This window comes from Lutjanus erythropterus, chromosome 11 (assembly GCF_056507025.1).
Source record: "Lutjanus erythropterus isolate fLutEry1 chromosome 11, fLutEry1.hap2, whole genome shotgun sequence".
NCBI classification, from domain to species: Eukaryota; Metazoa; Chordata; class Actinopteri; order Lutjaniformes; family Lutjanidae; genus Lutjanus; species Lutjanus erythropterus.
In genome coordinates this window covers 20,148,742-20,174,567 of record NC_139327.1, presented here as the reverse complement: position 1 = coordinate 20,174,567, position 25,826 = coordinate 20,148,742, and the positions used below count along the sequence as shown (strand labels likewise).

At 37.4% G+C, this 25,826-nt stretch overlaps 1 protein-coding gene across 2 annotated transcripts; it reads right to left on the bottom strand.

The window, feature by feature from the left end:
- Positions 1 to 317: 317 nt before the first annotated feature.
- Positions 318 to 23,582, bottom strand: arhgap42a (Rho GTPase activating protein 42a). Of its 2 annotated transcripts, none has more exons than XM_084731205.1 (24): positions 23,026 to 23,582; positions 19,497 to 19,592; positions 19,325 to 19,386; positions 14,617 to 14,688; positions 12,686 to 12,787; positions 12,477 to 12,587; positions 10,759 to 10,863; positions 10,040 to 10,169; positions 9,806 to 9,906; positions 9,080 to 9,189; positions 8,885 to 8,963; positions 8,677 to 8,716; positions 7,666 to 7,728; positions 7,506 to 7,580; positions 7,299 to 7,383; positions 7,153 to 7,211; positions 6,879 to 6,984; positions 5,563 to 5,722; positions 5,311 to 5,461; positions 4,134 to 4,826; positions 2,708 to 2,870; positions 2,151 to 2,222; positions 1,975 to 2,054; positions 318 to 940 (listed from the first exon to the last, which is right to left on the bottom strand). In XM_084731205.1, exons 1-24 carry the CDS (start codon positions 23,177 to 23,179, stop codon positions 852 to 854), a joined length of 2,958 nt encoding a protein of 985 aa, XP_084587331.1. In that variant the 5' UTR covers positions 23,180 to 23,582; the 3' UTR covers positions 318 to 851. The 2 variants fall into 2 exon arrangements, with proteins under 2 accessions (XP_084587331.1, XP_084587332.1); XM_084731206.1 differs by having other exon boundaries at positions 2,714 to 2,870.
- Between the last annotated feature and the right edge of the window lie 2,244 nt (positions 23,583 to 25,826).

Sequence of the window (25,826 nt, the reverse complement as noted above, 5' to 3'; positions counted from 1 at the left end):
TATTAATATATACAGACACAATTAACAAATAAATGTGAAGATGAAAAATTCTTATAAGTATTTTATATTTTGTTTGTCTTTTATTTACTTATTTGTTCTTTTATTTATTCCCTTTTATATTTCCACATTCATTTTCTTATTCTTTAACAGATTAATTGTGTTTATATTATATTATTTTTATGGCACTCTTATTACTCCATAAAACAGATATCTTTAGTGTAAAATAAATTTCCTGTTGAAAAGACATAGGAAACAAACAAAGTAATAATAAACAATTCAACATATATGTACACTTTTTAAAATTTATTTATTTTTTTAAGAAAGTATTTATTTAGACAGCATGAAAACTGACAGAGGATAAAAGGAAGGTGTTATGGCAGGATTCAGTCTTGGACCACCAGTTCATACTGTTGCAGGTATCTCTGGGCGCACAGCTATAACATTAATATGATGATTAATATTAATAAATTACACATGTTGATAGAAAAATACTGTTTCCATGTACCTTACAGACACATTTCATGTATTTATAGTGTTCTCAGGATTGCAGCAAGGCCACTGAACACAAACATAAAAGAGGGGCTGATAACGTCAATGGAGGAAAAGTCAGATTTTAAAATCTACTGTATTATAAACTGGTTAATAACATGGTTCACATACAGTATAGTAGTCAGATATACATACAGTACATACATCATTTATATCCAGCTGCAGTAGTTCAGTGATAACAGTCACAGTTACATGATAAATTCATTATATCTGATCAGCAGCACAGAGTGTTACTGTATTACTAAAGTCTAAGTTACAACTTTATGTTTTTCAGTGATGCGGTGATGATGTCATTGGGTCTGTCAAATGTACGCGATGTAGTTTTCAGGTATGAGGCCTGTTTTGCCGTTGTATGTCGCCTGCAGCCAACCTGGTTCCACAGAGGGATACACTGCAAACACAAACAATTCAGAGAGTCAACACAAGGACCTTCACGTATGAAACAATCAGTTTTCATCTTGTCTCAACATACATTATAAGCACACTGCAGCTGTCTCGCTTTCAGTGATATAAAGACATGCTGAACAGCCAAATGTTATTCAGGCCCCCAGACCTTTATATTAAATTCTAGTCCAGATCATGAAGTTCCTCAAAGTATTTTTTTTTTCAGTGAGTTATTGTAGATGTGTTAAAATAAAAGTATCAAGTCATATAATAAAATCTATGTTGCACTACAATGAAGTGGGTAAAATTATTTAATCCAATTTAAAAGGTGCAATATATAAAGAAGAATATCAGCATGCCAGTGTAAATGCTAACTGCTGCTAACTGTAGCTGCCATTAGTTAGGTAGCTCAGTTAGCATGTGTTGGTGTTGTTGGTGCTTACACTAGCACAAGAGCTTTGGACTACCAGGAAGAGATAAGAGATTACAAGGACAAAGAGCAATACATCCAGATTTTAGGAGATTCGATGTTAGTTATTTGATAATTGTTTAGTTGCCGTATTTAGCTGATTAGAAAATTAATCAGTGACAATTTTGATGAGATTTTCTTATACACGTGTTACATAGAGAATGATCTGCAGATTACATCTAAGAATCTCAGTATCCTCATTTACATTGGACATTAAATGCAATCTGGATAAGGAAAAACATGCTAATGCAAAGCACTGGGACTGAAATGTGACCGGGTCAGTCAGATCACATTTAGAAGTGGACAGGCTCGTACTGTGATTGGATGTCAGGCAGTCTGCACAGAACATGGCCACAACTTAAGTTGAAAGGTCACATACTCCGCCTAACTAATCTGCATATTGAGATCTGATCACAATTGAAATAGTGAGAACACATTTATATACCACCAAACCCTATGAATTGGGTGTCATTATTTAGATAACATATACTGATACAGATCACATGTTAACACCAGGTGTAAATGGGGACGAAGTTCCCTCAGGAAATGAAACCTGTGAGTGGTTCTCTTACCATTTGAGAACAGTGCCCCCTGTGGAAAACTGAGCTCATGGCTGTGCTCTGCCTCACAGGAGTAAAGAGCTTTTGCCTCCCTGAAAAAAACAAAAAGAAATCAAATCAGTAAAAGGAATGATTTATGAAGTGTGGTAAGGAGGACTGTGTCACAGACAACCTCAAAATCAACTTACTTTCCCGGGGAACAGATGTCTAATGCAGAGGAGAACACTGAGCTCTCACGCTGCGGCTGACTGACTGATAATCTGTAACACACAAACACAGAATCCTTTCTGAATACACTTCTGGAGATGATTTACATTTGTTAATGAGAGACAGAGACTGGGTATGTTAGCAGCTAAAAAAAATAGTTTCTTAAATAATGCAGACAGGTAGAACCAATCATAAACAACTCGGTGGTCTTGTTTATTCCTGGACTAAATTATCCATTGACTGAGGTCAGATTGTCTTTCCCTTCTCTGAGAGCACAGATCAAAGGCTGAAGGTAAAATGATGTATGATTAGAGCACTTTAATCAGGGTTTACCCTGTCTATCTAACAGCAGGCTGTATTTTTGGCAGCAGCATCTGTTGAAAATTCTGAAAAAATAAACATAGTTGAAAGGCTTTTTTTTTTTACACCAAAATGCATGCTGCGCATGTTCTCAAGCCTTCGGCACCTTTGTCTCAGTATAATCCAGAGTGCACAATGTTGATGTCTGAGATTTACAATCAATATTACAGACACTCACACTGACCCAGGCTTCTGGTAACCGTTGCTGGATGTGGCGGCTGCTGAGTGTTTGGCGGTCAGATCAGAGCCACAGCGGATGTGTGAAGTTTTACGTGTGCGTGTTGCCTCTTGTGGGTCCAGAGACATGAGGCTCTGCACTGAACCATGACAGCTTTTATAATCTGTGACACAACAGAAGAAATCAGAAACAAACATGAACCAAGGAAACTAGAACTGAAGGAAGGGTGATTACTGCATTACTAATGTCCTAATGCTCTGCTCGGTGCCAGTTTTGTTGAAGCTTATGGGAGATGCATGGAGGGGCACACTAAAAGCCAAATTACCTACACTGTTATGACCTTGGACGAATAAATGCATCTAAACACATTAACTGATTGATTTTTCCAAATGTGTGCATTTGTTTATTTGCTGTTGGTCTCGAAATAGCATGACTGACAGAGCGAATAATAGCTAATGTTATGGGAATATCACATATTCAAATTAAAAATTTCCAAACCTCCTCTGATAATAAATTTTGTACTGTTAGGCTATAAAATATCCCTAAAACAAACAGGCACCTACTGTATGCTGTATATAACACTGGCTGTTATTAGCCCTGTCAACCATGGTAACCATGGCCTCCAGATCAAAATAACAGAGAGAAGGATTAATAGAGATTTTGTTCACAATATATTTATTTATTCTGAACTTTGTTTTAATTTGCCATGGTGAGCATTTTAATTTGACTCACAATGGGCCCTGTAAAATGTGCCTTTAATCATGCTGGAATTCTATTTAGGGACAAACAGTAAATTAATGAATGCACAGGTTTGGAAAAATTCGTAGGAATTAAGACGTGCAACTCTGAAAACCACACCTACTGGAGGGAAAAAAAAATCAATGGGCCAATATGCAACCAAGTGACTGTAGCAAGCTAAAGACATTAGATTGCAGTACGTCAAAGAATTATTTTAGCACCGTCTCTTCCTGTGTCTCCTTGGTAGCTCTTAGATAAAACCCTTGGAACATAAAGGGGTTCTTGGCAAAACCCCCTTGATGGGTTCTTGTTAACACCCTTACAATGTTGAAAGCTTCTGGATAGAACCCCCGGAGATGGTTGAGTGGAACCATTACAGCATAGAAGGGGTCTCTGTAGAACCTCTTAGAGTGGGTTCTGGGTGAAAACTTTAACAGATGGTTCTAGGTATAACCCTAGAACCCCTCAGAGGTCATATTATGTAGTTATGTTGGGTTTTAATGTACCTCTCCATGCATCTCACATAAGCTTCAATAGAACTGACACAAAGCAGAGCAGAAAACGTTTGTTTATGATGTCATAACCCATCTTCTTTTTTAGTTTCCTTGACATAAACAGGAATGTGAACTTGTCCCACTGTGGGGACACAGTGTGGGGATCAAACTTTATCCTACAGAGACGTACGCACCCTCAGAGATGTGCAGGGAGGTCAGAGAGGATGACGTGGAAAGCCGGTAGGGAAATAATGAAGAGGACGAGGAAGAGGAGGACGAGGCAATCCTATAAGTTTTTCTGTGCTGCTGAGGAGAGGTAGAGTCTGTCACTCTGGTCTCTGTGACAGTGGAGGTGGCATTCTTTTGATCCACTGAATGAGTGCTCTTCAGAGAGGAGACAGAAGACACTCTCTGCACAGGCCGACCCTCCCTGAGAGAGGAGGCGCGCTCCACTGAAGAGTGCTGGATGGATGAGGAGGCTATGGAGGGAGACCTTGACTCTTTAACAGAGGACAAGGAGGCAGTCGAGTTTCCTTTGGCAGACTGAGTCCTCTCTGTGGAGAGCAAAGAGGACGTGGAGGACGACACAGAGGAAGTCTGCTGGGCTGGAACAAGCTGGGAGGACGTCCAGGAAGAGGAAGGCATGAGGTGAGGGGAGGTGCTATCTGTCAGATGTTTCTGATCGTTCCCATTGGAAGAATTGTGGGATGGGGAGCAGGAGGAAGCTGCAGGAGGAGACACCTGTGCTGTGGAGGACGAGCCAGATTCAGCCGCAGGGGAGGACGGAGGAGACGTCTGAGACAACCCGTTCTTTTCAGAGGAGTGTGAGGACAGAGACTCCTGGCTGCCCATCGGAGTCGTGCTGGGGCTGCTGCTGAATGTGTCACCTGGAGGGAGAGACGGAAACAAGAAACATAATAAAGAGGCTAAATGACATCAAGGTTAGTGTTCAGGGATCACATATATTACAGACAAGCATACATTTTAAATTATTATTGTCTATGACAATGTCAATTTAATCCTATTGTATACTAATGCAGTTGAGAGTAGACAACTGTTTTGAAAATTCTTTTGTGTTGGTGAATTATTATTACTATTATTATCATTATTGTTATAGTTATTATCGCTTTTTTGATATTGTATTCCCATCAGCTTCAGCAGTACTTTGTGTTTAGTGTTGATTAGCAAACATTAGATTGTTGATCGATGGAACTGAATCATTAGATCATTATTAGCCCCCATCGTTCACTTATATCACATAACTTATGTTTTTCTTACGTAAAATCAAAATCTGAAGAGTAACTAGCGGCTATAGCTGTCAAAGAAATGTTGCGATGAGATACAGAAGCTGTAAGTTGCAGAAAGACTTACTGTCGTTGTCTGCCAGGCAGAGAGCAGGAGGGTAGAGACGGGCCTTTCTCTTCCCAGACGACAAACAGATGGCTTTGCTCCTCCGAGTAGTTGACCGAGAGGAAGGAGCCTGAGGTAATGGCACCGACAGATCTGGGGCCTCACCAAAGATCTGACAGGAATATACAGTGTACATGTCTGTTAGGTGTGTGTATGTTTAATTGTGTGTGTGTGTGTGTGTGTGTGTGTGTGTGTGTGTGTGTGTGTGTGTACCTTGTGGTGGTTTTCAATGATAATCTCCACCACAATGTTCTGAAACTTGATGTTCATCATGGCTGCCACTGTCTCTTCCTGTGACCTCATCAACGTGGGCCCAAAGATCATTCCGAGATTGGACACAGTCATCATGTTCTGGTCACTGTGAGAGGACACCCTGCACGCACACAAACACACACACACACACACACACATACACACACACACACACACACACACACACACACACACACACACACAATGTATTTTTAGTATATGTAAGAGTGAAATAAGAGAAAATGTTGTTAAATAAACCATAAGATACAACAGAAATACAAATGAGCAAACAATTACAAACTGTAATCTGTAAAAGTATTCACAGCTTTGCAGTGTGGAATAATTAATATTGCTAACAATCGTGTTATGTGTTTTTAATTTGTAATTAAGAAAAATAAAAATTCCCCATGTTTTTGTGTCTAAATGACTCATGGAGACAACAATTTTTGAAATTGGTCCAGTGTTGAGCGAGGCCACTGCAGCCATCAGCAACAAACCATCATGGCAGAAATAAACCCATAATTCACTGAGTTACATTAAAATATTGGGTGAGGAGCAAGAGGGCGGTCAGACAACAGAGAAGCAGCAAGGAGAAACAGCATGTACAGCAAGAATATTTTCACATTTTCGTAGTGAATTAAGAGTTTATTTTAACCAAACCAGACTTGGTGATTGTTGAAGCAGTGGAAAGATAAATCAAGACAGTTTGGTGAGATTTATTTAGTTTCTGTTTAGTTTTTATGAAGTGTGATTTATGATGATAAAAATACTATTTCCGTAAAAGAAGTCTGGTGGCTTTGACAAGAGCAATAAAACAGCTGTTTCTGGTTAAACAAAAAGCATCTCACTCTTAAAGAAAAGATCTCTCTCTGTAGGGATTACACTGCAGCCCAGTTCACAGCTGTCAGCTGCAGCGGTCTCACTCATTAATGGACCACTTTCAAAAATTGTCCTTATTAGTCACATAGACACAAAAACAAGGGAAATTAGGTTCCTGGTTGAAAAACACCCTTTATAGTTTTAGATTTTTGCCTAATGTTTTAATTTTTTTTTTTTTGGACAGAAAACCGTACAATATCACTGAAAATGCCTCTTGGCTAAAAACTATTTACATAAAATAATAAATACATAAATCTAGAAAAAATCCCAGTTTAAGCATTTTAAAATATGTTTTTAGGAATAGAAGATGCTCTCAAAGACAGATGGACATTCTCCAGACAGGCACTGACCACTAAAAGCCCAGTGTGTGTTAATACATACAAATACAAAGTACTTACTTGTGTAGGTGGTTAGTTAAGAGGTCCAACATTGCTCTGTTTTTTTCTGGTAGTTTGTGTACAAGAGCATGAATCGCTCTCACTCTGTGCTTCTGGTTATCATACTCTGAAACAAGGAAAGAGTACAGATGTAGGGATTCAGTGGTGAGAGGATGTACGTCTGTTTATATGACATACAATGCAGGTGGTAAATAAATTCAGTCCAAACACTATTAATATAACTACATATTGTGACTATCATACTCTGTTTTTAAAGAGGCAGTAAGGAACTCACTTGCAGCCTTGATGAATTCTTTATGCAGTCTGTAGGTCAGTAGAGGTTCTGCCAGACACCTGCATGCACATTTGAAATAATGAATTCATAACTCACGAGAGAAGCCTTATTTAAAGAGACTGCTTTACTGCTGTACTGTATGTCACCTGAAATAATTCTTCAGGCCGCTAGTGATGGTCTTGTTGTCCCAGGTGTCTGCATCCAGTTGCATGTCAGCAGGAGCTGTGGATGCTACGGGAGAAGTAGACTGAAAATGATTTAACTGCAGTGATCGATCTTTAAATACACCCGCTATTCATTGTGCTGGAATAAATCTTGCCCATGCAGAAAAATAACACCATCATACATCTTACCAAACACACTCGTCATCAACCGCTGCACTTTGGAGTTCACTCCTCCAGTCCTGTACAGTCCCAGAGTGGTAATTCCTACATAGACACAGACAGACAGTTTTAACATACTTGACAATAAATACTCAAATATTTCTCTCGTGAACATTTTAAGGAGAAATACCTCTTGCTTCAACCAGCTCAATACACTTCTTGACAAAGTTGAGGCCTGCCTCGTTGAGAAATGCTGTAAAACAAAAACTCACAGTTTTACATATATGATTCATTGTAAGACATATTAAAGGGATAGTTCAAATGATTTGAAACTAGTTTGTATGAGATAGTTATCCATTGTCAGTGTATTGCCAACAGTAGATGATGATTGGCACATCTCCAGTTTTGGAGACTGGAGTTGTAATGTAGGAATCGAAGTAATGTACTGCTGTGGACAAGGCCAGCAACAAAATGTATTTTAGCCACTTAGAAACATTTATATCAGCTTGAGTGTATGCTATATTTAGAATATTTTCATTGTTTTACCTTGCTGTCAGACAGCTTTTTCCAATGGGAAACTGCAATATATTTTCAAAATAACCGGACTTCATTGGCAAAATCAGTCATTTTACCTCGCAGAACACAGGAGTTGCATATCACTGCCTCAATCTGTTAGTTTGTTTGTATTATTGTATGTCTTTGCTGTTTTAAAAGGTTAGCTAGGGTTCACGGAAGTCATACAATAATACAAACAAACAAACCCACCAAGACCAGCCACTCCCCTTTTCTGTGAGATAACATTAATGTTTTCATCAATGGAGTTGGGCTGAGCAAACGAAAACCAAATTTGGCTTGTATACCTGCCTGTTCCCCACTGGAAAAGGTTGTCTGACAGAAAGGTGTAGTGATGAAAATATTCTAAATATAGCATACACTTAAACTGATATTGATTTTCATGTGGTTTAATAGCTAAAACACATTTTACTTCTGACTCTGTCCAGAGCAGTACATTTCCTCGGCTCCGAACTCCAAACTTCTCTACTTCTCCACACTGTGGGTGTACCGACCGCCATCTACTGTAGGTAAAACACTGACTATGGATAAGTACTTCATGCAACCTTACTTTAAATAATCTGAACTATCCCTTTAAACATAATCTTCTGAATTAAAGCAAATCAATTAGCGTAATTAGAATACTTACTCTCCTCCTTTTTACTGAGCAAAGAAGGCAGAGTGTAAATCTGACAAAGGAAAGAAAAAATGTTTTAGTAAGACATTTCAAAGTACACTTTTAGTTAAAAGTATATTTACAGTAATGTTTAATATAGTATGCTAATACATGCACATTTGCTACCCTTGCTCTCTAGTAACTCTATGGTATATTTTTTTAATGGTGGACATATTCATACAGGTTCTTTTCCATCCATTGCCTCCATCCACAGTCGCCTGTTGGCTTCAGAGAGTGCTTGCAGGGTGATGACACCATGTCTGCAGAGAAAGAGAGATCATTTTACAATCCAGCAGAAGCCATGTCTCAATTTATTTATTCCTCAGACAGTCATGTGTGGTGGACACACAGCCTCTCAGTCATCTTTCCCTCTCACCTCTCCACCACCTCAATGTCGAAGCAGAACCGTTTGTCGATTGAATCTCTCTTCCTTCGGACACACGAACGCAGCCTGAACATCTCCGGTGTGCCATTCACCACACCATTCTGTTAACAGAGAGATGTGTTTAAGATACCCTCTCAAATATGTGGTATTAAGGTCTTTTTCACAAGTGTTTTTATTTTACATCAAACTCTACACCAAACAAAGCCCCTACTAGGGCTGGGCAATATAATAATATTATATTGTATTGTGATATGACACTAGATATCGTCATAGATTTTGGATATCGTTATATCATGATATGTCACAAGTGTTGTCTTTTCCTGGTTTTAAAGGCTGCATTACAGTTAAGTGATGTCATTTTGAGAATTTACCAGACTGTTCCAGCTGATCTCATATTTGCCTTTACTCACTTAGGCATTATATCCACATCGCTGATGATTATTCATAAAATAATCTCATATTTTGTGAAAGCACCAATAGTCATCCCTGTAATATTGTTACAATATAATACAACAAACACTCAGCCACTTCCACCCTTTGTAGTACACAACTTATCATCAGTCGCAACTTACATGATCAGTAATTATCGATATTGACCAAAATGAAACTTCACTGTTGGGATGTGTGATTGTGAGGACAGTAGGAAATAATTTTCACACATGAGGCTAAAACTTTTAACAACACTGGTGTTCTTAATTGTCTGTGCTGCCAGCTCACCTGTCTGCTGGCTGGTCTGGACTCTGTGTTGCTCATACTGAACATCTTAGAGCTTTTTTGGTAAGTACAGTAGTATCTGGTCCACACACTGCCCAGTGGACCTGTAAAATGAGACACATTTTCATGCAGGTGCACAAAAAAACAACAACTCATTGCATAATTCTGGCATTTCATTTTCTTCACAACATAAGTGAGAGAAAGAGACTGAGAAAATATGATTTTTGTTTGTCTCACGTTTCTCTTGTATGTACAGATATCCCTCCATAGTAAAGCAACTGGGTGCTTTGAAATCTTCCTCAGCAGACCGGATCCTCTTCATCAGCCTCTCAACCTCTGCACGTGTACTTTCGAAGTTATTGCGAGCCTTATCAACATAAATATGTGTAAGAAACTGCTTTGCAAGGAGCATTGTATACACATTTATATGAAACATTCACAATGTTTGAACAAGTTAGTAACAGTTAGTAACAGTTTCTTAGTCCAGCTGAGTGTGTTACTACCGGTAATCATTTGGAAACAAAATGAGGACTGTCAAAGCAGTAAAATGTGAATCTGTACTAGACCAGGTCTAGTTCAACCTCTGGTTGAAAGTACCTCACACTGTGCATTTCACCATGTGTGTGAGGATTCCACTTTAGGACACAAGATGCCACATGCATCTGGACCTTTTTCACGGCAGCTATTTTGAAACAGGAAGGTATACACAATTGTTACCACTGATACTAATTAAGGTCTTATTCCATTTAGTGTAGCAGAGCCTTTCCAGAGAGCCGACCGGCTCTGCTTGAGCTGAACGGAACAGAAACTTTAAGTATAAGTATTAACCAATTAGTACCATTGGTAACACCTGTGTTTACCCCACTATAGCATGTCAACTAAGGTCTATTGACTTTAAAATATTTACTTACATAAAAAGGGCCCCCTCAACACGGGCAGTTAATGTACACACTTACATTCTGCAGGTTGAACTGAAGCTGCTGCTTGTAGGGTTCAAATTCACTGGCCAGCTCGTAGCCCTCATGGTAGAATGTAAACAAACCCTGCAGAAAGGCTAATAACTAAAGAACAGAGGGAGAAATCCGCAGGAAAATGTTAGCGGGGGGCTTGGGAGTGTGATGAGAGTATTACAAAAGAATGATCATCAGTCATCTGCTCGATCAATCAAAATAGCCTCAATAGGAGAAAATCCCCCGAACTCAGCCTGTTATTTGGTTTGCTGCCCTTGTTTACTTTACAACAAAGAGTTTCCCTCTCTGTCAGGCGGAAGAGATATCCACGCAGGAAGTGCTGCTACAGCAACAGGAAGTGGGCTTCACTGATATCTATCATTAAACATTTTCATCACCAGCCAAACAGTGTGTATAATGTGTGTTCTTCAGAAACTGGCTGAGCTGTCTTTCCATGGTCATGTTTACATGCACACACATGGTCATTACTGGCTTGGCTGCAATTATGACTTGATGTTTACATCATTGTTTACAAAATAGACTTGTATGTCATATTTTCCTGCGACCAAACATTGTGTAATGATTTTTCCTCTACTGGTCAGATTGGTGGAGGCCCAGCAGCCCAGAAAAACTCCATTCATGATGCAAAGCAGTTGATTCTGTCAAAAACCTGTTTGATCAGTGTTAATTTTGAAAATAATTTTTTAGTTTTAGTCACTTACTGAAAATTGTAGCTAGTTAAAGTCACATTTTAGTCTTTTGTTTTTGTTTTGGTAAAAATTTAGTCAGTATTTAATTTTAGTCCTAATTTGTGTCAGTGTTATAACCATAATTTTCTCAGACAGCTCCATGATACTGTTATAGAGTTTACTGAAGGATATTTCTGCTGTTTGTAAATATTCAAATGAAAAGTGAGCATATTTTGAATGTAAACTAAAACTTTGACTGTCACATCAGACACGTGACTAGCATCTCATTTGATCATTTTAGGAATATTAGCAGAGACAGAATTAGAAAAGTTAATACATACTTTTATCTCCAACAGACTAGACCATTGTAACACTATTCTGTCTGATGTGTATAAGAATGCCACTGGTATGTCGTACAGGACACAGCAGCACACAGAGAGCCCACATTACTCCAGCCTTAAAATCATTGCATTGGTTATCTGTCTGTCAAAGAATTGATTAAAAAATGATTTTATTGGTTTTTAAATCACTACATGGCCTTGGCACATCTAATCTGTCTGACATGTTTGATTTATTTCAATTAAATATTTAATAAAATGTAACATTTGATTGTTATTATCAGGATTGAAATTAATTAAAAATTCATCATATTTTCATTGCATTTTTTTTAATATGGACATTTTTGTCCCCAGTGCAAGTTTTTTATAATGATGCACAAGGGTTAATTCTCTCCTTTCTTTTCTTTTCTTTCTTTTCTTCCCACCAGACAGATAGCAGGTGACGATAAGGTACACACTTTTTAAACTAGCTAGATTTATTAAAACTTCTAGACCTAACTTGTTATCTGCCCAAGCAGAGCCAACAATGAACAGTTTAGTCATAATTTAAAATTAAAATAAAAAATTTTAAATTAAAATTAAAATCTATTAAAATTAAAATTTACACTGTTTTATAGATGAAATGTGTATCCCAGCATTAAAGTATACAGTTGAATTGCGCATATAAACATAATATATGTACTCTATGAGAACTCACCGGCTCCACAAATTCAAACTTCTTTCTCTCCTGAACTTCTTGGATCTTGAAGACATACTGCAGCGATGCATCATAAAAAACTTGCCTGTCCTTACTCATCTGTGAATCAGCCTGCATCAAAAACAGCAACCACACACATATAGTACTTTGTGTTACCTAACACATGTAGGAGGAACTTGTTGTGCATTTTTAGGAGTTGGACAGTTTACCTCATGTAGGTGCGATTCCTTCTTCTTGGACGACAAGCTGAGGTGTTTCTCCAGAACAGAGTAGTACCTCTCTGTCTCCTTGTCAAACTGCTTCTTTCCCTCCTGAGGAAAAAAAACCCATTAAATTCTATACCTGCTAACAAATTAACTTTTTAACTTTACTTTTACTTACACTACTTCAATATATCCCCCTTTTAGTGGGGCTGACATTTTTGAATACCAGTGACAATCTGACTTGTGTATTTATTAGGGCTGGTGTCAGAACTCAATACCTTTAAGGTATTTATTAAAATAACCCAGTACCAAGTAGTATCAACATTTCTCCAAATGGTACCTGCAATCAGTCCTTTTGGTATAGATCTAGAAAAAAATGACTATTTATATGGTTTTGCTCTTAGTCTATTGCTGCAAGTGTTCTTCATGAAGAGGAACCTTGAAAAAAAGGTATTGTATGAAGTACTCCATTGGTATCGGTATCACTTTAAGGGTACTGCTATACAATACCCTGTCTAGTATTTATTCTTACTGGAATACAGGCAGCCATATAAAAACTTAATAATGAAATGGAATGAATACAATTATTTAAAAATAGCAATCTTTTTATTTAAATAAGTAAATATCTGATCAAAATATAGGTAAATAACAGGAATTTGACTCAGCATCTCATTCTAGCTTTCAGCACTTGACCGTTTTCAATTCTACAAATGACATGTCAGTTCGGTCAGTCAAAAAATGCTTATGTTATATACGTTATTGACATATAAATAAATAAGGACTAAGATTTTATAGCCATGCTAGTGGCTTTGTGAGGCTGTAATATGCACACAATGACAATGCAAACATGCTGCAGTGTTTCACCTGCTATTTTATTTTATGTTGTGAATTTTTCATGTTCAAGACATTTTTGTTTAGTGACTTTTATTTTGAAGGTACATGCTTGTTTGCACTTCTTGACATGTTATATTAAGTGTCTGCCTTTGTAGCAGATGATGTGCTCTCAGCCCTGCTGCTAGATTGACTAAAAATACCAAAATGCCAGAGACTTGCAGACCTGCAAACACTTGCACAGCATCTCTGTATCTGATCTTTCACAAGTGACAAATGTTCAGATGGTTTTTGGGATGAGCTAACCAGCCTCAAGGGACCAAAACTTCATGAGGAAGTGCAGCGGAACCATTAATAATCTAAATGAAGAAACGCTGCCAAAATATTTACAACGACAGCTATTTCCCCTAACAGCTGCAGCTCCAAACTCCACATATCCAACCACTGTTTCTTGCTCAACAACATCGGTGTGAGGATGTACTGCTCACACATTCCTGCTACATTCTACAGGCTGAGGAGTCACTTCAATCAACAGCGAGAAGCGAGCTGTGATTTTACTTTCAGGGTTAGTCATAGCTGTGACCAGTTCTATTTTTATTTTTTACGTACCGCATGAAACTGCTATCTCTGCTGTGTAAGAGACAGCGAAGAGAAAAAAAATGAGATGAACTGAATCGTAAGACTTGAGACAGCTGCTGAAATCAGACACCAGACTCAATTTGTGTTTATGTTGCCTCACTCAGTTTAACTTTCCTCTGTCTGTGACGCGCTCCCTGTCTTCCCTCTCAGCGTCCGTTCCCATGACCTTGTTACTGACACTGGACAGTGATCCATCGTTTATCTGAGCAAATTGGCTTCTCTGACCACTGACTGAGAGGCCGACTGAGACCAGACCAGAGCAGGATGATCCGTCTGATCTCCACCCACAGTGTTAGATAACTAATGAACGCAACATGCTTAATGAACTGAACTTCACATACTGGCCTGAGCAGAGACTGTGTGACGTTTTGAATATCACCCATGTTTTTTCCATGTAAAAAAAGTCACAGCAAAAGTTAACTGGTTCTGTCAGTTTGTTTTACTAATCCACTCAGCAGCAGATATACCTTCACAGCTCCAATCTGCTCCTTACGAAACCTCTCGAGCGGTGAGATCAACACGTCATCTGCGTTCTGGATCTGTGAGAGGAAAAAACACAGCAGTCAGCTCAGTGCGTCACAACAGCCAATACCAACAACAAAAAAGTCACTCCTCCATGAGGGCTGCTGCTACCTGTTAAAATAGGTTTTGTTAAATCCGATCAATCAATAGATGCTTGTATTTTATGTTTCTGACATTTGCCATAAAGGAGCAATATGTAACAATTCAGCATGATGACATATGATGGTCATTTTATGATAAATTGCAAAAAATGCATTACAGATTTCTCCTTTAATAGTCAATTTTCTTTACATTTCTGCTTCCTTTGAGAGTTGATGCTAACATTAAACACAAAATTCAATCCTACAACTAGAATTTTGCTGTGTCTCACAACATTTCAAATTAAGACATAAGTAAGCAGGGCCCACAATAAGGATTACCAGAATAAGCGCTCGAAGAAATAAAAAAAAAAGTTTAATTTAAATAATTTTCCAAACAGTACTGAGAAAGCGATGTTATTATGCCTGCTCTGCTCTCCAAGACTTTGCTGTCTCACTGTCTGTCTGTCCTCGCATGAACGTGAGTAGAGTAGAAAGACTTGTTTACTTCATAAATGAAACTGGTGGTCAATCCAAAAACAACATATCCAAAGTTGAAACACAAAAAAATATTCATTACTTTCCATTGAAAAAAATTTATGACTGGGTTGAGAATATTTTTTCGAAGCAACATACAGTTGCACTCAGGACTGTTTTTTAAGGACAGATAATTATCGGAAACAGTCATTTGAAAGCCAAAAACCTGTCATTTGAATCATTTATATATACACAGAATAATATATATACACAGTATATACTGTGTTAAATTTTATTTTATTTTATTTTTCCAAGGCAGTAGATTCTTGATGAAATTGCCAAACCCAGCCAATGGCAAACAACATTCTTGTTGTCTCAGGCTGAGATTTGTTTATTTAACATGGATCTCATCTAGTATTTTGTTCAACTGGAAGCCTAGATTATCATTCATTAGAACAGAGATCTTGAAGTATGTAAACCTAAATTACCATTCTTTATGAATTTATGCTCATTATCAAACATTATAAGCATTATGATCATTGAGCATTTAATGGACTGGTCACAGAAATCAAGGATAAAAGTTTGAAGCCATGCTAACTGCTCTGTGAGGCTGGACTTAAAATTTGAGCTAAATGTTGACATCCTCTCATTGACAATGCTAGCATGCTGATGTTTACCAATGTCACCATCTCAGTTTAGTGTCAAACAAAAGGATGTTTTTTACCAAGTTTGAAAAAGTTCCCTTAAGGTGTTCTTGAAATATTGTGTTCATGAGAATGGGACCATCATGAGATCACAGTGACCTTCAACTTTGACCTTTGACCTCCAAAATCTAACCTGTTTTTGTGCCAAGTTTAAAGAAATTCTGTCAAAGCGTTCTTGAAATATCATGTTCACAAGAATGGGATGGACGGACAGTCCATGTGGAGGCATAACAAAGACAGAACATGGGCAAAACAGCAGCTTTTCTTCCAGTATTCATAGCAACACTACAGATTAGGTAGGGTTGATAATGCAAAGAATTTCAATAATTATTGCATGAGCCAAGTCTAGAATGTGCCCTTGGAGAAGTTACATAGCCAGAAAACCTCCAAACCTAAAATAATTATGGTACAATTGTGGCAATGTTTTTGTAGCTGACTGTACAGCACGTAAGAGAGACTTGTGGTTGATGTTGAGCCTGGAGTTCAGCAGAAAGGAAAGCTACAGAGCAGTTATCAGAGCTCTGGTGTTTATTTTGGGTCTTGGTCCTCTTCAGTCATGGGTCTATATATGCAAGTCTCGGTCATGTCCTGCTTTGTTCTGTCTAGTTGATTTAAGCATTAGACTCTAAATAGCTTCCCAGCTCTGCATCATGACTTAACTTTCATTTCACTTCAGTTTAGTGCCACACCAGTACCCAAAGAAAAGTCTGCTTCCTTTGTTTGCCTCTTTTTCACCATAATATGCAGGGTGAAACTGAACACTGAAGACTGAGACTGAAGGGCATTGTCAAATCCCAATAATAGTCTTTTCAGGTTGAACAGGTAGGTATTTCACATTTGCAGGAATTACCCTTTAACTCAATAATGATGGTATTATTAGAGGTTCAGAGCTATGAGCAGTGCTGCCGTGGAAAAGCATACAATTAAAATACACACAAACACACACACAAAGAAAGAGAGAGAGAGAGAAGTAGACAAACACACACACATACAAACACACACACATGCACAGGACCCTTTTATGGACTTTCCCAGGCAGTCAGGGCTCTGCTCACAGTCTCACAGGGGAATTGGCAGAATAGGTTCCACATGGTTCCTCTGTAACCAGACCATGCACACAGCCACAAAGGCGCGCGCGCGCACACACACACACACACACACACACACACACACACAAAGGGCTATGCATAAGGTAACGTACTGTGCACATACATTGCACATGCGCAGCTGTGTGCCTACACACAGACTGTGTCAGACTCCAGTCACTCCCACACAAAGGCCTTTGGCTGATGGAGGGTCTGTGAGTTGAAGACGTTTTTCTGAATCGCCATGGAGCACTCAGTGCCACTGGCACAACGTTTTCACAACAAATGCGTGAATCACGAAAGTCTGTCTCAAGTCAAATTTGATTTTTATCTGTATAGCCCAGTATCACCAGAGGTGGGAAGTAATGAAGTACAAATATTTAGTTACTGTACTGAAGTAGATTTTTCAGGTAACTGTACTTTTCTTGAGTATTTCTTTTTCTGAGAACTTTTTCTACTCACATTTGAACACAAATACCTGTACTTTCTACTCCTCACATTTTCAAAGCAGGCTTGTTACTTTAGTTTTAATTTATTTCAAGGCAATTATTGATTATTTTTATTTTGCATCATTATGCGCCATTTTCCCAACATCAAGACTGATTTAACTCTAAATGGATGGGACAACAGAAAAGACAGTTCCCTGGTGTATCCATCAGTGCATATCACTCAAAACAGACTTAGTGATGATGTAAAACAGGTAAAAAGATGAAAACAATGTAAAACACAGTGACAAAAACAACGTGAGATGATCAAGACTAAAAATCAGCATGAGAAGACATAACAAGACTCAAACAACATAAAAAATGTAACAAAAAAAGATGTAAAAAGACGAAAATGATGTAAAAAGACAAGACAACGTGGAAGACGTAACAAGGCAAAAACTAAACTAAAATAAGTTACGAGATGAAAAAGACAAATACATGACAAGATGACAATGACATAAAATACGTAAAAAGACAAAACAGACAGAGAGAGAACTCTGAGAAAAGGTCAGGTTCAGATAGCTCTGCAAAGGCACAGTCTGTAGACATGTCCTTCAGTGGGCTACTTTTACTTTCATACTTTCAGTAGATTACAGAACCTGTATTTTTTCTGTATTTTATTTGAGTAAAGAAGTTGAATCAGTACGTCTACAGTACTTCTACCAGAGTCTTTTTTGCACAAGTATCTGTACTTCTATGAGTAGAGATGTGGTGTCCTTTTACTACTGAATTTCCAGTTCAGCATTTGATTTTACTCATTGCAATTTAATATTAAATTGTGGCACCACTACTTATAGATAAAGCAATTTGTACAGGGACAGAATTGTCTGTGGTGACTATTCCTGATGGAATAAATATATATGAATCACAACCATTTTACCAGCTGTGACAGTTTGTGGCTGGTATTGCTTTCACCTTGTGAGTCTGTGTGTGTGAGTGTGTGTGTGAGTGGTCCTGGAGACACCTACTTTTGCGGAAACTACCACAGACGCATTTTTCAGTACTTTGGCAATGTGTGTCAATGTGATAGCATCACACAAGATGTAGTCATGTAACTTTACAGATGTGATGTTGAGATCAAAATGAAGGTCAAAGATGGGTGTGGCCAATCCCATGAGTACTGAATACTCATGTAATAACGTTGTAATGACTACTAAGTTCTCATGGGTCGGAACATCAACATGACGTCAACGTGATGACAGGCGCTATGGCTGGTGTGATCCCATAACAAAGTAGTCTCTAGTTCTTTTGTTAAGAAAGATGGTATAGAGACAAAGTCTGAAAACGTGAAAAACAAGCTTTTAATATCCATTTCAAGTTATATCCACAGATAAAGTTTACACTCCTAATTCTAATTAAATAATAACTGTGCTTTACATACAGACCTTGTGTAAAATACAATATAATTCATACAGGATTTATGACCTATTTACTGTATACCACTAGCTCTTAATCTTAACTTCACTTAAAATAGCCTCAACCAACTAAATGAGGCCCCTGTGGACAAAAATAAAAATATTTCCTCAGCCATAACATCAAAAATAAAATTTGGAAATAAAAATCTCCTGTTTAAATTTTTGTTTCATCAGATTTCAAGGAGAACCTGACCTAGGCATTAAAAATAACTACAGCCAATAGCCAATCTTCTTGCTGATGGTTTTGTTTGCTTATGTAAGTCATATGGAGGTATCAGTATTATACTGAGGCATGTCAAAACCAATTACAAACTCCCTGTAGTAACTTTAAAACATACAGCATAAAGACATTGTGGTTTTCTCAATCTATTCTCTCTCTCTGTCTCACACACTCAGACGTGTTTTCTTACCAGTCGTTTTCTTTCCTCCTCCATGGTGCTTAACAGCTGAGAGAACTCCTTTAAGGACTGAGCTGTAAAAGAAATTGTAAACCTCAAATGTGGAAACACTTATCATGTTTTATGCATTTTGCAGCTTCTCAACTCTTAGTTTTAAAGATCTTCAGGGACATTTTAATCTCACCGATATTGATCTCATCATCAGTCTCAGCATCTCCAATACATTCAAACTGGAACTCCTGCAGAGACTGAGAGAACCGCTGAACAGCAAGAGAAAGACCTAAAAAACAGGGAGAGGTTCATTTAGTCATTTAAAGTAGGTACAAAAATTTAAGTATTGCTGTCATATATTTATAACTAATATAATTTCACTATTTCCACATTATGCACAGGAATGCTCTGGGCATGAGTTTGCATCCTGCTATTAATGGTCCAACAAAATCTAATGCTCTCACTCCCGTACATGCTATAACCAGAATCACTTATTTCCTCCTGCAATAAAGTGTGTGTTTTCCACTCTGGCAGATCCACATGAAGTGTCAAAGTCAACACACTGCCACACCCTGCAACAAACTCCAGTTTACAGCCTTAGTCTCAGACAACTGTGTTTACATGTCCAAACAACGCTCCAATAATAGAGTTTAATACTACCATGTATTCTCCAAGGTGTATGAACATTTGGCACCACAAAACTGCATTCTCTCACTCACACGCCAATGACACTGGTCTGCATGCCAGCCATCTTCAATCACACCACTGCACTACACACAGATAATAAAACCATTAAAATGTCCTTTAGGCACAGTTTATACAAGATTATAACAGAAAATGTCCCTGTTGTGGAAGTAATAAAGGAATATCTTATCTTAATACTGCCTGGAGATGAGCACAAAGAACTGTAAGCAGGTTACTGCATCAAAGAGAAAAACACTAAACGAGAGCTTTATCCTTCGCTGGAAACCTATATTAAGTTGTATCAATATTATGATATTGATTGACAGGACTTTTCATACAGGTATTAAAGCTGCAGTAGGCAAAGCAAACATACCTGACGCTCACTCAGCTAAGCTCCTCCCACCAATCTGAACAAACTCTGTTTTTTTGGTTATTTTAGTTGTCTTTAGCCTGATTCATAGCTGCTAACTAGCTATGGCTAGCTTTTCACTGTATGCACCAACTCTTCTGTGAAGAGTACAAGGAGACAGCGTAGTAATATTAAAATAACATTATAACATTATAACATTAAACATAAATATACTTTAATTAATTAATTTATTTGGCTATATAATAATGTTTTATACAATTAAACATTACTATGCAGAAGCAAACAAGATAGTTGGAATAAAAAAGAACCCAATAAAATATCATTAGCGACATGTAATGGTCAAAATGAGTTATTTCAAATTATAATGAAAGAATATTGCCTACTGCAGCTTTAGCACTTGAGAACAACTAAAAGGTCAATTTACATCAGTTTTGTTTGAGGAAAAGCAGTTTGTACATACATCTCCTGATGCTCCTAATGTTAATTTGTATCACATGGAACACAAACGTTTATTTACCATCAGTAAGATGTATATTATCAATGTGAATACACATGCCATCATAGGATCAAAAATAATTCAGCCTCAATTTTTAGTAATAATAATTTTTAATATCTAAAATGTATGTTGAATTGTTTTCCAAATGCCTTACATACAGAAGGCTACATACTGCACTCTGTATGTTTCTATTTGGTGATGATAATGCAGACAGTTTGTGGTAAGATGCCAAAAAAAAAAACTGTGTAGTAACGTATTAAAGTTTTTTGGCATCTTACCACAATCTGTTTAGTTTTATGATGTTGTTTGCCATAAAAAAGCAATTTGCTGCACTAAAACCACTGATGTGAGATGAACACACTGAGAAGCAGATTTTGAGAAAGTTTTCCTTTGGAAAGAGAATTTCCAATCAGAAAAGGTAATAAATGTTAGCATATTATAAATAACAGTTGCACTGTGTGGTAATATCATATGTTGGTGGCTTTGATGACTGACATGCCAGTGTTCTGTGCACAGTTTGACCTGTTAATGTAAACAATACTGTGATCATGTTGTTTCACTCATGTGTGGTGTGGGTTAGGTGAACACACTCATTATTATGTATGTGTAGGGCAGGCAGTAGCACCAAAGAAACCACAGGCAGCCACAAAATTTAGGTGTGTCAAAGCTTAAACCTGAGGCAATTAACAGAAACTCTTTGAAAGTCTTCATCAGTTGATAATGTATTAATATGACAACCACAATCAAACCGTGCAGCAGTTAAACATAGGCCTATATCTTTCCAGCATAAATGCACTCCTGCCAGGAATTTTAATGACTAATCATTAAGCAATTACCCCTGTTAAGAATTTGACCTACTAAAAGTGTGATGACTGACAATGTATGTTTTGTGTACCATTTCTCTGGAGCTCATGGACTTTCTCACAGTCCAGTTTGGCCAGACTCGTTGGCAAAAATGGCAATAATGGCACCTCATTTGATGTTATTTTGTTTAGGAGAGCCAAATGTTGAATAAAAATTAAACAAACTGAGAAAAAGATGTGCATTTTATATCTCATTAATTATTCATAATCAATTGATTATCAATTGTTAACATGTTAGACTATTGGTTATGAAAAATGTACAAAATTTCCTATTAACCTAATATTTGTTTCTTTGCTCACTTTTCATTTTTTGTATGCATGTGTGTAATAATAAGGTACAAAACAAACTTCTCCTTCATAGTCTGACACAGACACAAATCTATTAGACAACTCTGTCACTCTGTCATGGTTGTATTAACCAATAAGAGGGGATCTAAAGCAAAAATACTTGACTTGTACTTTTAACAGAGCATTTGTGAGTGTAGTGTTAGTGCACACAATGTAATAAGCAGTGGTGGAAAGTAACTGAGTACATTTACTTAAGTACTCTACTTAAGTGCATTCTGACATAAGTTAAGTATTTCCATTTTATGATACTTTATACCTCTAGTACACTACATTTCAGAGGTAAATATTGTGCCTTTACTCCACTACATGTATTTTACACTGATTCTGTATATTGTTCTCTGTATAAAGAACATCAGCAGATAATTATATTCCATTATCAGTATGGGCAATGGCCCTAAAATCCAATATTAGCAGGGGCCTCATAGTAATGCAACACTTTTCTGCATTGAGTACTTTTAATTCTAATGCTTTAAGAAAGTTATACATTTCCCCGATTATATTTACACACTGTCACTTCACAGTGTCAGCGCAGTACTTTAACAGTGTGGTATCAGAACTTTAACTTGAGGATATTAAAACTTCCTCTACCACTGTATATCACCCATGTCTAGGTTAAAAACTGTATGTCCCAACTACAAAATAGCACAGAAAACCAGACAAAGACATGTAAGGTTTAATCTGTCATGATAAGATAGGTAAATTATTTCTTTTATCATAATGCCAACACTATGACCTGCACATAACACTGTAACTACCTTCCTAATTGAGCTGATCATCCTACCTGAACACAATGTAATAAACTATTAACTAAGTCTAATGTAGCTTAACACTGGCTCTGTTTGACTTGATGGCCTTGAGTTGCCCTCTGTTATCAGGCAGCAGACCGTGTAACTGCTTGAATAACCATACTGTAACCTGCACTTTTACCCCAGAAAGAAGTTATTAACCACTATGTACTTACTTCTGAGTGCAGATACGAGCATGTTTCCATCTTTGATGAGGTCTTTTATAAACCTGTTGGTGCGCTCCAGCTCTATCTCATGGCACTGCAGTCGCTCTCTGAACTCCGGACTGTCCAGGAAAGAATCACTGAACTCAAGCGTCGGCAGACCCATCGATAAATGAATGCACACAGCTAATTATTAGACAGCTAAAGTAAGACTCCTTATCTGTCTCCTCGGCGAGATTTACGAGAGAAAACACTGATTCAGTGTGCTCGGAGAAACTTTTTCTTCCAGCTCCTTTTTTTCATGCCTTTCTCTCACTTTTTTCCCCTCACAACTTCCGGACGCTACAACGCAGAGTCTCTGACACAGAGAGTTTAGCTAGGCTATGCGACGAGCTCTACACTGCTTCTTTTACCTTTTCAAATCAATATACTCAAATACAACGTCGTCCTGGCATCTAAGCGGCTTTTTAGTTGACAAGGAAGACACTATAAATCGCGACAAGAGCTTAATTTCGGACGTATCAAAGCTGTCGGCAGAGGCTGTGTTGCTAACTCTGTCTACATACGGCTCTGAGTGAAGGCTTGTTACTATGGGAACGGGAGACTCCTGCTGGTGCGGGCTGAAATCAGTGCAAAGCTAGCCAAAAATGTTTTGGGTGGCATTAATAAGTTGAAGCTGAAGATACTTAAGCAAATAAAGTTGAAGTGACAGCACTGAATGATATGGCTGCTAAACTGGAAGTCCTAAATTGCAAACCTAAATTAAAGTTCTAGTGTGTAAATTTAGAGAACAGTCACTGAAAAGAATGAATACATCACATTTGTGTAGAAGAATTCAATTAATCATGTCTTGACCCCTGAGATTTATCTTTTTAGACTACAATAAATGTAGCCTGTATAAAGATGTTGAAGGTCCAGTGTATAAGATTTGGGGGACATAAATGAAATACAACATTCATAAGTGTGTTTTCATTAGTTTATAATCACCTGAAAATGAGACTTGTTGTGTTCTTTGTTCCGCCCTTGCCTCTGCCCATAACTTGTCACTAACTTTTCTTGGCTCAGGGGAAATTTTACAAATTTAAAATCTCCATAGATCAAAAATTCATCATACATTCATCATAGTTGACCTTGTTTTCAGTTTGCAGAGTCCTGTCAACAGTTTTGCATACATCTCTTTTATCTCTTTTATAATGGCTGCTTTTTGGAGAAAGTGCTTTTTGGGCCAAAGGGGGAAATTTTTGCTGCAATACCTCAATAGGCCCCTGGGAAAAATTGGAAGCAAGGCTACGCAACAGTGCCCTAGATTCATATATTACATCTTCTTCTTTTTTTTTTTTTTTTTTTTTTTTTTTTGTTATAGAGATATAGCACTTTGCTGAGACAGTAGTGCAAGTAGATGTGCAAGTTTGGGTTAAAATCTCAAATAGTGAACTAGAAGAGGTCACTCAGTAGAGTGCAGATCTCTACCAGTCAACCTAAACCTAATTAATAAATGCCCCCATAATGCACTATAGATGTGGTCTTCATAGAAAGAACAGAAGCACACATCACCCAAAGAAACTCAACAGTTTGAAGTTTGAATTAAGTTGGGGCGTATCATAAGAAGAAGAATAAAGATATAAATAGGGGATCAGTGGTATGCTTAACTGGAGCAATAATAGTGCAGTTTCACATATTATCAAAGAAAATATCTTGCTATCAAATGCAAGTTTAGATAGTTTTAAAGTGTTTGTAAAATTGGTATCTATTGTTTTTGTAATGTGTACAGGGACCTTTTGTATGGGATTCAAGTGGATAGCTAAATTGTGAATGGGATTTGTTTTTTAAAAGATAAGATATGAATCTGCCACTGTACACAGTATGACATGATTCAAAATATCTCTCTCATACTCTAGTGAAAATATGCATACACAATACTGACAGTATGTGACAGATAAGGATGGTGTGTTACCTTCTTCAGCCCACAGCAGACATGAACTACAGATAATGCAAGTTTGTAGCAGCATTCTCACCACAGAATACCTCAAAATAGATGAGGTAAAATGATTTATGTACAAGTATAAAATCCCCATACTGAAAGGTTACACGCCAAAACAGGCCCTCTAATGTGAGAGAAATATAGTTGGGATATATGCCAGCTGAACACTGGGAGGCACAGTGCATTGCTGAGCGCTGGCCAAATGCTCCAGGGCAACCACTGAAAAGACACCATGTTTTCTGTTTTGTTTTTTTGATGGCGTGGTGTGTGACTCAACACAACTGCAGTCAAATGTATTTTATCATTGTTATACTTGCTGCTTCACTTGATTTGCTGATGTAAGACATGACATTTAAAACCTCAGGTAAAAACACTTTGAGGAGTGTCTGTCTTGTTTTTTTGCTCCAGTATTAAGTCAGGCCTATTCATTATAAAAAGAAATCATACAGAATTTTAGGAGAATCAGCTCATTCTTTCTCATCATTGTAAATATATATGTTTTATTTGTTCAAGATAATTCAGTTTAATGTTTCTAGTATTTATACTCGGCAAATGTATAACTCATAAACATAAGTTCTTCTATCTTGTGGTCTTATGACTTGAAATGTTGAGTTGAATGAATGCACTGTGAGAAGTTCAATCAATTCTTTAAATTAAGTTTCCAGAAAAACATGATCAGAATATTAGCTGATTTCCCATCATGCATTGTGTGAGAGTTATAAAACCCCCTGAACTGAAATAATATAAAATCTATTTGACTAGAAAAGTTTATTTTGAATCACTACAAAATTACCTCAACTTCTCTTTTCATATTCAGTCAACTTAAATTTTA

Excerpts from the sequence above, each read along its gene's own strand:
- arhgap42a (XM_084731205.1), bottom strand. The coding sequence starts at position 23,179 with ATGGGTCTGCCGACGCTTGAGTTCAGTGATTCTTTCCTGGACAGTCCG. Across the intron at positions 8,717-8,884 it reads CAATGGATGGAAAAGAACCT|ATTTACACTCTGCCTTCTTT; the intron begins GTATGAATATGT and ends TTCCTTTGTCAG. Across the intron at positions 7,729-8,676 it reads GCTCAGTAAAAAGGAGGAGA|CATTTCTCAACGAGGCAGGC; the intron begins GTAAGTATTCTA and ends TTTGTTTTACAG.